The 16,075-nt window shown below is 39.5% G+C and overlaps 1 protein-coding gene across 1 annotated transcript in view; it reads left to right on the top strand.

Moving 5' to 3' along the window:
- Positions 1-9,551: 9,551 nt before the first annotated feature.
- hhex.L (hematopoietically expressed homeobox L homeolog) overlaps positions 9,552-16,075 on the top strand; it is a 14,008-nt gene continuing 7,484 nt past the window's right edge. Inside the window, 1 exon segment of the mRNA NM_001085590.1 lies at positions 9,552-10,027. Within this exon segment, the coding sequence (NP_001079059.1) occupies positions 9,667-10,027 (361 nt within the window). The 5' untranslated portion in view covers positions 9,552-9,666.

Here is a 16,075-nt window from a genome sequence, read left to right as displayed (position 1 = left end):
GAAATTAGATACTGATAATGGAATTAATAGACAATGATTAGATGATGGCTGGGTAGGTACAGAGACAGAAATATAGATGATACAACCATAAATTGATTTAGAACTAAAGAGATGATCTATAATTATATAGATGACAGTTTGTTTCATTGAGTGATACAAAGATGATTGATGAAGAGATGTGGCATATGATAGAATAGAAAATAAACAGATGATGGATAGGCACAGAGATGGTGCACTGAGAGACAGGCATAAAGATTTATAGACTATTTCATCAATGCTGGAAATATGATTAATAGATATATAGATGACAAACTGATTTATAGACTGATTGGAACAATGACTGAGTAGATGTATTGATAATAGCTGAGATAAAGGGGAGTCATACAAAGGATTATAGCAATGGCTGTGGTTCTTATATAAACATATCTATGGAAGGCCTGTGAGTGCAATGAGTAATGAGTGTACATGTAGTACTCGGGCTGACAAGTTAATGTTTAGCCAGTAATATTATTTATAATACATTACCTTCCCCTCCCTGCTCTCCCCTTCCCTATGAGGAAGCTGACAATACAAGTTCCCTTGTTGACCTTCTGTGAGAAAGCTTTGCTCAATTCTGCTCTGTAATGTAAATGACTTTCATAACTGATAGTTTCTCAAGAAATGATGTAAGCCAAATAGCTCTTAAAATTAGGAATGGATTTATTGCCTTATAAACCGGGCATCATGCAAGCTACAAACAGGGGCACTTGGCCATTATTTCCCTGCTCAGGAATGTTATCTGTCACATCTCCCCCTCTGATTGCTCCCAAGACCAAACACAGGCAGGTGAATATAACTCCAAGTACTGCTGTATTACTCCACATCTTCAGTACATAACATCATTTTTCTGCAATAGACTGCCAGTCAAGGGAGATTAGACAATAACCTTGTTTCAAGTAGTTAAGTACTACCCTGTATTGGTTAAAGGGATATTGTCATGGGAAAATACATTTTTTCCAAAATGCATCCATTAATAGTGCTGCTCCAGCAGAATTCTGCACTGAAATCCATTTTTCAAAAGAGTAAACAGATTTTTTTATATTTAATTTTGAAATCTGACATGGGGCTAGACATATTGTCCGTTTCCCAGCTGCCCCAGTCATGTGACTTGTGCTCTGATAAACTTCAGTCACTCTTTACTGCTGTACTGCAAGTTGGAGTGATATCACCCCCTCCCTTTCCCCCCCAGCAGCCTTACAAGTTACAACAGAACAATGGGAAGGTAACCAGATAGCAGCTCCCTAACACAAGATAACAGCTGCCTGGTAGATCTAAGAACAGCACACAATAGTAAAAGCCAAGTCCCACTAAGACTGATTCAGTTACATTAAGTCAGAGAAATAACAGCCTGCCAGAAAGAAGTTCCATCTCAAAGTGCTTGCACAATTCACATGACTGGGGGCAGCTGGGAAACTGACACTATGTCTAGCCCCATGTGAGATTTCAAAATTGAATATAAAAAAATCTGTTTGCTCTTTTGAGAAACGGATTTCAGTGTAGAAGTCTGCTGGAGCAGCACTATTAATTAGTATTTGTTTATTTATTTTGCTATTTTTCCCACATTTCCCACTATCTCTCTTTTGATCTGTAACACCTTTACTTTTTCCACCCTGCCATTTCATTACTACCATAGAAGGGGCTTTTGTTCTCCCCCCACCCTTGAAACTCACCTTACATTATAAAGTGTCCAGATACACATGACTGTGGCTCCCAACCTAGTTGACTTACCCCCCTAGGGGAGACCCAATACAGAATCCCACTTTTACCTCTAGGGTCTTTGCTGTGGGCAGAGAAAAGACAGAGACCAGGAAGGCTAGGGAGCTCATACACCTCCCTTTTATATCTGTTATTTGCACACTGGGCAACAGGAGCAAATAAATCTTATTTCCACTTAAAGGGTTTGTTCAACTTTAAAGGGGAAGGAAACCTAGTCGGCGCAAACCCCCCACCCCCCCCTCCCTTTTGTTGCCCACCCTCCCTCCTCCCCCCTGGCCTACCCATCCCGCTGGGCAAATGCCCCCAACTTGTTACTTACCCTTCTGCGCAGGTCCAGTCCAGGGAGTTCACAGACGACATCTTCTTCCACGCGATCTTCTTCCTGCTTTGAACGGCGCATGCGCAGTAGGATCATTCCGCCGGTGCGATCTACTGCGCATGTGCCAAAAGTACTTTGTGACTTTTGGCGCATGCGCAGTAGATCCGTACCGGCGAAATGATCCTACTGCGCATGCGCCAAAACGGCGTTCACAGCAGGAAGAAGATCGCCGACTAGGTTTCCTTCCCCTTTAAGTTAAGTTAACTTTTAGTATGTTATAGAATGGCCTAATCGTTACAACTTTTTAATTGGTTTTACTTTTTAAAATTTGTATATTAGTAAATTTTAAATACATTTGGGGCTCATTTATCAACTCTGGGCAAATTTACCCATGGGCAGTTACCCATAGCAACCAATCAGTGATTAGCTTTTTAAAGCCAGCTGCAAGTAGAACAATGAATGCAACAATCTGATTGGTTGCCATGGGTTATTGCCCATGGGAAAATTTGCCCAGTGTTGATAAAAAACCCCCATTGTCTTTTTCTTCTACTTCTTTCCAGTTGTCACATAGGGGTGACCGACCCTGGCAGCCAAAAAACTATTACCATGAGAAGGTACAATTTAATTGTTACTTGTTATTACTGCTTTTATTCAGGCCCTCTCCTATTTGGATTCCAGTCTCTCATTCAAACCACTGCCTGGTTGCTAAGATAATTTGAACCATAGCAACCAGATAACTGATGAAAAGCCAAACTGGTAAGATGCTGAACAAAAAGTGAAATACTGGACCCTAACAACTAGATCCTTGCTACAATTCCAAACTAGAAAGCTGCTGAACAGAGAACGATATACAGTAATTCAAACACCACAATAAATTAAAAAACTAATTGCAAATAGTCTTATGATGCGACTGTCTACAATTGAATTCAACAGTGACCCACCCCTTCAAATGAGTCTCAAGCCCTATTTCTTTCATTCTTATTATATTAATTTCTTAAAGGAGAACTAAAGTCTAACTAAAGAATTAGCTAGACATGTTGTACATTATGTTTTGGGCTTCTGTACCAGCCCAAGGCAACCACAATCCTTTAGCAGTAAAGATCTGTGTCTCCAAAGATGCCCCAGTAGCTCCCCGTCTTCTTTTCTGCTGATTCACTGCACATGCTCTGTGCTGCTGTCACTTACTGAGTTTAGGGACCCACTCACAATATACAGTACATATAGAATAGAAATGTCACAATATAAGGCTGATTAGTAATTAATACAGATAATTACTACATGGCAGCACAGAAACCAGTGCAATTAGCATCAGAATTTAATAATCAGCCCTGTAACATCAGCTTATATTACAGACCAACCTCATTTTCTGCTTGATAATTAGTGACGACCCCTAAGCTAAGCTTCTCAACAGCTGCTCAGAGCTCATTGAGCATGTGAGTGTCGCAGACACTTTCCAAGATGGTGACCCCCTGTGATAAGTTTGAAGTCCTGGATCATTGCTGCTATTGATAAGATGAAACTTTAGGTTGGTGCAATAGGTTCAGTATATGAAATATGACATTTTTTTGCCATGTTCATTTTTAGGGTTTATTTCTCCTTTAATCCTAATTATTTATTGGTTGCTTTAATCTGGGCCTTTCAATCAGTCATTGCCCAGCATTCATTCAAATACTTCATTCATTCATTCAATAATTCACCACTCCAGTACAGTGGTGCAGGGGAATATTAGAGGCCATGGTTTGTTTGTTTGTTTGTTTGCTTAAATGATTATTTATTATGTATGTTCCAAAAATATGCACTGACTGAGAAATACTGAGAAATAATAAATAATCCAGAACAACTCAAAATAAGTCAAAACACTAATAAAAAAAAAAAATATGTACCTATGAAAGATCACCCCTATATATTAGGCTTATATTATATCATACTGGGACCAATGCTGCAGCATTTTGTCTTCCATTTAAAGGGGTGGTTTACCTTTAAGGTAACTTTTATTATGCTATAGAACTGCCAATTCTAAGCAAATTGGTTTTCATTATTTTTTTTTTTTTATATAGGGATTTACCTTTTTTTATTGTTATTGTTACTTTTATATTATTGATCCTTCTATTCAGGCCTCTCCTATTCATATCCCAGTCTCTTATTCAAATCATGCATGTATGGTTGCTAGGGTAATTTGGACCCTAGCAACCAGATTGCCAAAATTGCTGGATAAAAAGCTAAATAACTCAAAAACCACAAATAATAAAAAATTAAAACAAATAGCAAATTGTCTCAGAATATCACTCTCTACATCATACTAAAACTTTAATGCAAATGATGAAGTATGGCAGCTCCCACTCCTATGTATATACATACAAAAGGATCTATACTCCTATACATGTTTATCCCAATAACTGAGTTCTATGTTTGCATTTTTTTCCATGATTGCACCGTCTGTTCCACCCTATTAGCGCCTGTAGGGAGATCTGTGAGTGCAGCAGCCCCATTCTGTCCATATGGAAAGCGTTCCTTCCAGCATGAAATGAATTGCGGTTTATTGTCCCGTATAACTTATACAATAAAGCAGCCTCACCTATTTAAATCTATTTCCACTTTCGATCCGCTATGTCGGTAGGATAAAAAATAATTTGGACTGGCCATAAAATGCATCCAATTCACTCTATAAAAAATGTCACTGGGAGAAAGTTCTTAATAATTTCCTTTGTTTCCACGCCTTTACAATAGAAAGTGCAAACAAATTCTGGTCCTGAAAGGCCTCTACCTAATCCCAAAAAATAATTAAAATTTCATGCATTTTATTGGCTCCAGTATCCAGCAGAGTGAAAATATTGGAACTCCCTCACCCTGTATATAAAAAGGGCAAGACTGGGGAGTTTTATGACTTGGGACTCTGTGAACAGAAACTTTAAAAAAAAAAAAAAAATCATAAAGAGAAATGTGATAAAAAAATAAAGGAATAGAGCCCAGCCTGGCTGTAAACATCATACAATGAACTATAAAAGCAGCTCGAGCAATATGGGGGCAATATTCAGTGGAATAACTGTGACATTGCATGCATATAGACTTTATGGCTTGCAGATAGGGAGAAGTGAGGGCCCCTGGGGTCCCAAAACCCACTTGAAAGCAGGTGTGAGCAGAGCTGCAAAATTAAACGCTTCACTCTTGTTGTTGGACGGATTATGCAGCGGTGCAGGAATGTAACAACTGGCCCATTAAAATCTCCAGTTAAATAGTTATTGCCTGCACATGGGGATTGGGTACAGATCCCAGCGAGTCTGTGCGAGCCAGCGACAATCGCTCTGAGGATCAGGCTTCATCCAATCACTATCCAATGGCACAGAGCAGCTCCTGGGTACCAGGGTGTGGGGCACACTACAAATGCATTTCGATTATAGTAAATACACTCAGTTATGGGATATAAATGTTCCTGCTCCAGACCACGACCCAATTGATCACTATAATAATGCTTTAGGGTTGTTCACTTTTGAGTTAACTGTTCTTATGATGTAGCGAGTGACATTCTGAGACAATTTGCAGCTAGTTTTAATTTTTTATTTGTGGTTTTTGAGTTATTTAGCTTTTTATTTAGCAGCTCTCCAGTTTGCAATTCCAGCAATCTGGTTGCTAGGGTCCAATTTACCCTGGCAACCATGCACTGATTTAAATAAGAGACTGGAATATGAATAGGAGAGGGAAAAGATGAGTGATAAAAAAAGTAGCAGTAATAACAAATTTGTAGTCTTACAGAGAATTTTGTTTTAACATGGGGTCAGTGACCCCCCACAGCATAAAACCGGAAAGAGTCAGAGGAAGAAGGCAAATAATTTAAAAAACTAAAAAAAAAAGGAAAAAATGAAGGCCAATTGAAAAGTTGTTTAGAATAATCGATTCTGTAGCATATTAAAAGTTAGCTTACTGGTAGCATTGTATTCTTTCTTCTTTTATTAACTATGTTGGCCATTTAGATAGTATGTAAAAGGAACACTCACTTGTATACTGTATATGTGCCATTATGGATACCCAGGGGCCAAGGCCGTACTTGCCAAATACATTGCGCCCAGGTGCATCTGGCGTGCTAAATACTCATTGCTGTGTCCAATAAGTGCAATTAATGAGCAAGAGCTACCCCAGTATATACTATGCAAAGTGTCTAATTTAATCATGTCTTTGGGTATGTACCCCTTGCCTGTGAGCCTGCACAAAAGCATTTTGATTAGTGGTACCTCTTTAACTTCCAAAGGGTCAGTATTAAGCTTTTACATTTTGTCTATTATTATTGCCAGTATTATAGAATTGCACGTTTAGAGGCGCCCCCTGCAGGTGTATCACTTGTTGATGGGATAATGTAGATAGCACTAAATGAAGCGGGGAAGGGACTGCGTTTAGCGCAATGATGTCGCCAACTGCAGATGCATTTTCACAGGATCCTCCTCGCTATTGTAGAAAATCAGTAGAAATCCATTTTCCCCTGCTGCTGCTACTCAAAACATCCACATTATAACATAAACTGTCACTAAGCTCCACAAATTTAGCCTGTCCCCCCAAATAATCTACTTGTGTATTTCGTTGGTTTGAAACGGAATTGCTGTGAATTAATTCTTTAATATGACTACATTTTGTGAACTGGGCCTTACAGAGGGTCTATTCCCCATAGAAATGCTAATCAGCCCTTATTGAATTCTGTGTATTGCGATGTTTTGATTGTGTTTGCCTCTTAATTAACGCCACCAGGGTACAGCGCTTTGTACAACACGGAATTAACAGGGTTGCAGTAAATACACAAGTGCAGGAGATCTATGAAATCAGCTGAACGGAGGGAACTGTACAGAGGAGCTTACAGTCCATGTGAGTCCTTATGACCTAAAAAATAAATATATCTGTAACTATGGAAGGAGCAGAGCAATACATTTGGTCAGAACAGAAGCGACTTGGCAATTTCACCCCTTACCCAGTATGAGGGCCTATGTGCAGAAGATAAAATGTGCTCAAATCTTGAAAACTGGCGATTTGTTCCTTGCGACTTTCTTTCCACTCCAACCACTGCATCCCAGATCTTAGTATCTCAGTTAATACACCATGTAGGCCTATGGCACAAACTGGGGTGCCCTACAGGTGTATATTTCATAAGCAGATTGTAACACATCAGCAGCATCACATTTTTATTATGTTAACAGTACAACGTCATAAATCTATAATGAATAGTGAATTACATGTGTTTACACACACTCTCATCTGCTAAGTGCAGCAGCCTTAGTATCCCCAGCATCCCAGATCTTAGTATCTCAGTTAATACACCATGTAGGCCTATGGCACAAACAGGGTTCCCTACAGGTGTATATTTCATAAGCAGATTGTAACACATGAGCAGCAGCATCACATTTTATTATGTCAATAGTACAACGTCATAAAACTATAATGAATAGTGAATTACATGTGTTTACACAAACTCTCATCTGCTAAGTGCAACAGCCTGTTCTCTTTATACTTAGCCCCTTCTGATGGTACTGGTGTCTCAATGATGCCGGGATACTCACCCTCACTAATGATTGCAGAGGTGCCTGTGCCTGGGTGCCCAACTACTTATCATAGAGTAAAGTGACTGATAACAAGCTGAGCGCAGGAACTTGCTACAGCTCATATAAATGCGCAATGAGGAGCCTTGTTGCTGGATGGATGCCAGCTTTGAATTCTAGGTAGAAGTGGAGGGCCCAGGTACATCATGCCAAGAGAGACGCATAGGCCAGTGCTGAATAAAGTGCACGCAAAGAGAAGTGCTTAGGGGCATAACAAGCATGTCCACCAAGTGCATGCAAAGAAAAGCACCTGGGCACATGAGTGGGGTGCAGTGGAGCTTACCAAGAGAGCTGCCCGGATACCAGACAAATGAACTCCTTAGGGACATGCGCTCAGCTAATAAGGCTTTGCGTTTAGGTAAACACAGTGCCAATGTGCATACCAGCATAGCGCCACAGTGCTCAACCTCAGGGTTTGGGATCAATGCCCGAAGTCACTAGATGCTAGCTACAGCTGATCAGTGCAGGGCATTGTCATTTGATGCCCCACAGCACTGAATGTAGTGTCAACTTACTTAAAGACTAATGCCAGTGTGTGTTTACTGTACTGCCATGTAAATACAGATTCATGCTACAGTTTGTTTCTGCAGTGGATAGGAGCATACAGAACCAGTATGTATTACTGCACTGCCCATGTACATACAGGCTAATGCCAGTGTGTATTACTGTAGTGCAAATTTACTTACAAACTAATGCCAGTGTGTGTGTGTTACTGCACTGCCCATGTACATACAGGCTAATGCCACTGTCTATTACTGTAGTGCCCATATACATACAGATTCATGCTAGAGTTTGTTACTGCAGTGCATAGGTGCATACAGACCCATGCCAGTATGTATTACTGTACTACCTATGTACATACAGATTGATGTATTAATGTGGTGCCAATTTACCTATAGACTGATGCCAGTGCAGAATAAGTGATTGATGTTAGAGGATGTTGCTGCAGTGCAAAGGTGCATACAGACCCATGTATGCATTATGTATGTATAACTATACCGCCTATGTGCATACAGGCTAATGCCAGTGTGTATTACTGTAGTGCCAATTTACTTACAGACTAATGCCAGTGTGTGTGTGTGTTACTGTAATACCTATGTACATACAGGTTGATGCCAATGTATGTAATGCAGTAGTGCCAATTTACTTACAGATTAATGCCAGTGTGTGTGTTACTGTACTGCCCATGTACAAACAGATTGATGTGTTAATGTGGTGCCAATTTACCTGTAGACTGATGTCAGTGTGAATAAGTGATTGATGCTAGAGTTTGTTGCTGCAGTGCAAAGGTGCATACAGACCCATGCCAGTATGTATTACTGTACTGCCAATTTACTTACAGACTAATGCTAGTGTATTTACTAATGTACTGCCCATGTACAGACAGATTGATGTCACTATGTATTACTGTACTGCCCATGTACATACAGACTATGCTAGTGTGTGTACTAATGTAATGCCCATGTACATACAGATTGATGTCACAATGTGTTATTGTACTGCCCATGTATATACAGATTGATGTCACTATGTGTTACTGTACTGCCCATGTACATACAGATTGATGAATTACTCCAGTACCGATTTACCTATAGACTGATGCCAGTGTGAATCAGAGATTGATGCTAGAGGTTGTTGCTTAGGTACATGCCAAGCCCTCGGTGTCACTTCGCTTATGTGGATTCAGATCTCTCATTTCTCCCGCAGATCAATTTAGAGATTGTTGATTGGCGCCCTGGGGAATGTACTTTTACTAGGGGGCTTGTCGGAGGGGGCGTGGTTTCCTCTGTCCGCCAATCGGATGAAGTTTGTGACAGGGCAGGAAGTGGATAGAGCCCACGAGGTACGTCCCCCTGCCAATAGAAACGTACGGAGGGTGCGATGTAGGCTGTGTCCATGTCATCTCTCCGCACGGACGCGCCAAGGGACATTTAAGAAGAGTGTGGCCCCAGTGTCAGGCAGATCATCTTATATCGGTGGATTATATCGGATCTGAGTGTGGAAAGAGGAATCGACATGCAGTACCAGCACCCCAGCTCCTCAGCTCTGGGGCTCAGTGTCCCCCTGTTCGCTCCCACCCCTCTGCAGCACCCAACTCCCTTCTACATTGATGATATCCTGGGAAGGAACAGCGCATCTAATGGGACCCCAGCCTTACCCACCCCAACCCTGCCATCTCCCAACTCATCCTTCACCAGCCTGGTGGCTACTTACCGGACTCCCATCTATGAGCCTACTCCCATTCACCCTGCCTTCACCCACCCAGGGGCAGCCCTAGCAGCTTCCTATGGAGCCAGCACCTATGCCTCCCCTCTGTACCCCTTCTCCAGGCCAGTCAGCGACTACACCCACGCCCTCATCCGACACGACTCTCTGGGTAAGTTACACATCGTTACCTGTTTATCTCTACCATCTGACCCTGCTAAAGGCTCATCCACCCAAAACCCCTATTTGTCCAATGGAGAAAATATCATTTTGAGCACCTTTTCATGATATAATGTAGATTGAAACCGTTATCTGCCTGTTTCTATTCTTGCACTGCTGTCCCGACTCCTGAAACATTGTAGCAAGACTTTCAAATGACCATTAAATGAATGTAATACCTTTATAACTACTGAAACTAACGCCAACTGGAATGATTCTTCCAATTACAGTTTCTTTCATTCTACAGACAAACTGATTTTCCTTTACGCTCCTTTTAACGCTAAGGCGACTAAATCTCCCCTGAACGCCCAGTGTGACCTTACCCTTATTCTGCTTAGTGCGACTGGGCGTAGATATGGGTCTCATTGCTTACTATTGTGTATAGTGAATAAAATTTCTACTACAGTTCTACTACCCCCTGTCTGACATGAGCCCTCTGCTGCAGCGGGTTCTAAGAGGGAATCGTTTCTTGTCTCTGGTCGCTTGCGAGGAATTGAAATCTCTGTGGCTGAAGTGATTTGTAGTTAGCTTAGAACTGACTGCAAAAAAACCACAGCAGCAGTCTCAGTGCAACTCTCCCTGCACTAAGGCTTTTCTTTTAATGCGAACGAAGCTGATGTAATCTATTTCCCTGAAAGCTCTGTACTCAGTCGCAGTATTTCCTTAGAAAAAGGGACAGAAATGTGACCGTTTTAGCAACTGTTGCATGTTGCAGCCACAATGGGCCACTGAGCTGACACTCAACTGCGCAGAGAACGAAGGAGATGCATGAGTGCAACACAGGCCAAGTCAACTGTCAACAAGTAACTGGGAGGGACCTGCAGATTTGCTTGCTGCAAAATAAAGTCTGCAACATATTCATATTCAACATAATAATGTCGCATGGTAGCACTGACTGAGACATATCATTATGGTGCAATAAGTTCATGGTGGGACTGACTGATAGCGCTGATTCTGTTAGGTTGGAACGATTACACTAGATCGCTGCGATTTTACTATTTCCTGTCGCAGTTATTATAAATACTATAGTGTTATAGTGGGTAGTGTTATTATTATTATCCAAGTAGACTTATTATTACTTTTAATTATTAAAGGGTGGTTTACTATGTTATAAAATAGCCAATTCTAAAAGCAACTTTTCATTATTTTTTTTTTTATAGTTTTATAGTTATTTGCCTTTTTCTTCTGACTCTTTGCAGCTTTCAAATGGGCGTCGCTGACCCCTTCTAAAAAACAAATGCTCTGTAAGGCTACACATGTATTGTTATTGCTACTTTTTATTCCTCATCTTTCCACTCAGGCCTCTCCTGTTTATATTCCAGTTTCTTATTCAAATCATTGCATGGTTGCTAGGGGAATTGGGACCCTAGTTACCAGAAAATTGAAGAGCTGCTAAATAAAAAGCCAAATAACTCAAAAACCTTAAATAATTAAAAAGTGAAAACCAATTGCAAATTGTCTAAGAATATCCCTCTCTACATCATACATTTTTCTGAAAGGTGAACCACCCCTTTAATAATTAGTCTACTTCGGTATTGATAATAATATGTTGACTTATTATTAAAATAATGGGATAACTGAATCCATGACTGACTGAGTGAGGTCACAATCGCCCCTACAAGGGCCCAGCAACGACTTCTTGACTGCGTAGTCATATAGAATGTGACTTTGCAATAACTGATTTATATTAAGTCTACTTGGGTAGACGTAGTATAATAAGTCTATAATTAATAATTAGTCTACGTGGGTATTGATAATAATAAGTGGACCTATTATTACAAGTAATAATAAATCCAGGCTTGTTCAAAAAGTTCTATGTATAATGGTGCTAAACTACAATTCCCAGTATCTCTTGTCCTCGTAGTTCACCAGCAACAAGAAGGGGAAAATTGAACGTTCCTAATTCTGGGATAGCTGAATCCATGACTGAGTGAGGTCACAATCGCCCCTGCAACGGCCAGCAACGACTTTTTGACTGCGTAGCCGTATAGAATGTGACTTTGCAATAACTGATTTATATTAAGTCTACTTGGGTAGACGTAGTATTACTTTTAATAATAAATCTATTATTAATAATTAGTCTACTTGGGTATTGGTAATAATAAGTGGGCCTATTATTAAAAGTAATAATAAATCCAGGCTTGTTCAAAAAGTTCAACGTATGATGGTGCTGAACTACAATTCCCAGTATCTCTTGGGCTCGTAGTTCACCAGCAACTAAAGGGGAAAATTGAACGTTCCTAATTCCGGAATAGCTGAATCCATGACTGAGTGAGGTCACAATCGCCCCAGCAACTACTTCTTGACTGCGTAGCCGTATAGATTGTGACTTTGCAATAACTGATTTATATTCATCAGCCAATCGACTACAGACATCAGTGAGATTATGTCGTTTAACAAAAACTGTTAAACATGCTAAAGTCCCCCTGAACTAGATTGCCTGACTGATGTCACAATCGTCAGTGATACAACCAGAAATACTTTGATTGAACCACTGACTAAAAAAAAAGGGAAAATACTTAAAACGCCAAAAAAACAAAAGACTATTCAGTGTTGATAAATAGGGAGCGATGACTTTGCCCAGAAAAGAGTTGTAGTTTGTCTGATTAGCTTGAATCTGGCCGGGGCCCTTTCCGTTCATACAGGAAACCTTGACTTCTCGATAGGAGTAAATGTGCTCTCAGAAGCTGTTAAATGCTTTCCTGGCTGCCTCTTCCTCGGGAATCGTGCGCGATGCTGATTATATTATCGACATCCTCAATACAGACAAATTCAGGAAACACTCGGCTTCTGATAGCCAGGATCCGTTTTTCTGATATTGTTCATTTCCTCTGTGTGGGATGAGACTTGCTACAGCGGCTAAAATAACTTGCTGCTTCCTATTTTTCTTCTACGCCTGAGCTTTTGTTGCACAGCTCCGACTGACGCAAGCGATTGTCTTGAGCAACACTCCTGTTGTCAGACTCAGACCGCAGAAAGGCACAGCTGGGGCATTGAGATAACATCGAATGTAATGACTATAATCTGAAAACTATCATTATCTGATACTCCCTAAACAGTAAGAATAAAAAATTATATTATGAAAAGAGGAACAATCGTATCCCTTTGTTTCTTATTAAAGGGGTTCAATAAGTTTATGTTTAGTATACAAAATACAGCCTTTCTAGCCTTATTCAATTTTAGACTTTACTTCCTCTTTAAATTGCTTTTAATATGATGTAGAGAGTGATATTCTAGGACCATCTGCAATTGGTTTTGATTTTTTTTTATTATTGTTTGATTATTTTATTATTATACAACAGCTTTTCAGTTTGCAATTTCAGCAATCTGGTTGCTAGGGTTTACATTACCCTAGCAACCATGCATTGACATGAATAAGAGACTGAAATATGAATAGGAGAGGTCCTGAATAGAAAGATGAGTAATAAAAAGTAGCAATAACAATACATTATTAGCCTTACAGAGCATTCGTTTTTTTAGATGGGGTCAGCGACCCCCATTTGAAAGCTGGAAAGAATCCGAAAAAGAAGGCAGATAATTCAAAAACGATAAAAAAAATAAACAATGGCATCCAATTAAAAAGTTGCTTATAATTGGTGAGTCTATAGCATACTAAAAGTTAACTTTAAAGGTGAGCCACCCCTTTAAGTGAGTTGATCACCTATAAACTAAATTTCAGTATGATGTAGAGAGTGATATTCTGAGACAATTTGCAATTGGTTTTAATTGATTATTATTTGAGTTATTTAGCTTTTTATTCAGCAGCTCTCCAGTTTGCAATTTCAGCAAACTGGTTGCTAGGGCTCAAATTACCCTAGCAACCATGCATTGACTTGAATTCAATTTTAGACTGTACTTCCTCTTTAAATTAATTATTAATTTGATATAGAGAGTGATATTCTAAGGCAATCTGCAATTGGTTTTGATTTTTTATTATTTGAGTTATTTAGCTTTTTATTCAGCAGCTCTCCAGTTTGCAATTTCAGCAAACTGGTTGCTATGGGCTCAAATTACCATAGCAACCATGCATTGACTTGAATTCAATTTTAGACTTTACTTCCCCTTTAGATTAATTTTTAATATGATGTAGAGAGTGCTATTCAAAGACAATCTGCAATTGGTTTTGATTTTTTATTTGTTTTATTTATCTTTTTATTCAGCAGCTTTTCCGTTTGCCATTTCAGCAATCTGGTTGCTAGGGTTTAAAGTACCCTAGCAACCATGGACAATGAATAAAATAGGGCCTGGATGGAAAGATCAAAAAGAAAACGTAGCAATAACAATACATGTGTAGCCTTACAGAGCATTTGTTTTTTTAGGGGGTCAGCGACCCCCATTTGAAAGCTGGATAAGGCAAATCATTTTCCAAAAAATTAAAAAAGAAAAAATGAAAACCAATTGAAAAGTTGCTTAAAAGTGAACCACCTAATTTAACTAATAATTAAAAAAAACTATGAAAACCAAACGAAACATAACATATTAACTTGAAGGTGAACCAATATTTTTTTTTATGAATCCAAAACAATGTAGTGATGTGGAGGTTGAATTCGCATTGAAGTGCATCAGAAAGAGCGATTTTCCACGACAGATTCTTGCGATTCTTTCCTACCAGCTACGTCTTTGCAAACGAAGGTGATTTGTGCGCATTGAAGTCAAGAATAATCGCAATGGTGTAGATTAGAAGATGCCCGGTCTATTGCTATGCAGCAGCACTGACAGGGTTAATCGCGCGTCACAATTTTTTTTGGAACAGAAAATCGGTTTATTTTTAGTACTTTCGATCTGAACTGTTCAAAGCTGGGAGCAGGCATGAAACATAACGAACACATTTATCACCATTGAATTATTTCTACCGGACAAAAGCTGAGTGTACTGTACTCGGGCGACTTGTTACTGTACAGCAGAAGGAAGCCCGTGTGTGCTGTTTCATAGACCCACAGGAAACACATTGGCGGAAATGTGGCCATAGACCTGGGGGAGGATGGGACTGCTCCTCTGAGCACAGTAAAATCAGGGAGGTGAGAATCGGGCTAAAGATTTACACCCTATCAGCAACACCATGGGGGGAACTGACTATTATCTTCCTTTAACCACTAACAGACCTGCTTTCTCTCTGCTACTAAAAACAGCTTGTCAGTGTAGACCTTAATTTATAATATAGGCGTGTGATAAAGTTTGGGAACCCTTCAGCCTGCATAATAATTTATTCCACATTCAACAAAAAAGATAACAGAGTACTGGGGTGTTTTCTGAACACAGAGCTTGTAGTGAAACGGTATTCAGTTGTATGTAATTAAATCCAATGTCAAAAACTGGCTGTGCAAAAATATGGGCACCCTTGTAATTTTGCTAATTTGAATGCAACTGCTCAATACTGATTACAGGCAACACCAAATTGGTTGGATCAGCTCGTTAAAGTGAACTTTTGAGACAACTTGTACTATGATGTAGAGAGGGATATTCTGAGACAGTTTGCAATGGGTTTCATTTTTTTATTGTTTGTGGTTTTTGAGTTATTAAGCTTTTCGTTCAGCAGCTCTCCACTTAGCAATTTCAGCAACCTAGTTGCTATGGTTTAAATAAACCTAGCAACCATGCATTGGTTTGAACAAGAAACTGGAATAGAATTAGTAGAGGACCTGAATAGAAAGACGAGTAATAAAAAGTAGCAATAACAGTACATGTGTAGCCTTACAGAGCATTTGTTTTATAGAAGGGGTCAGTGACCCCCATTTGAAAGTTGCAAAGAGTCAAAAGAAAAAGGCAAATAACTATAAAATTATAAAACTATAAATAATGAAGACCAATTGGCAAGTTGCTTGGAATTGGCCATTCTATAACATACTAAAAGTTGTATAGACAAATACAAGAGTCCTCTGCACTCAAACCATTATCAATATATGAAGGACATTGAAACATTTTGTGCCTTAATTTACTAAAAATGCCTTACCCTTTAAAGAAAACAGGGATTGTGTGTCCATATATTGCAATATATTTAAGC

Source organism: Xenopus laevis, chromosome 7L (genome assembly GCF_017654675.1).
Source record: "Xenopus laevis strain J_2021 chromosome 7L, Xenopus_laevis_v10.1, whole genome shotgun sequence".
Classification (NCBI taxonomy): Eukaryota; Metazoa; Chordata; class Amphibia; order Anura; family Pipidae; genus Xenopus; species Xenopus laevis.
This window is presented reverse-complemented; position numbering and strand designations above follow the sequence as displayed.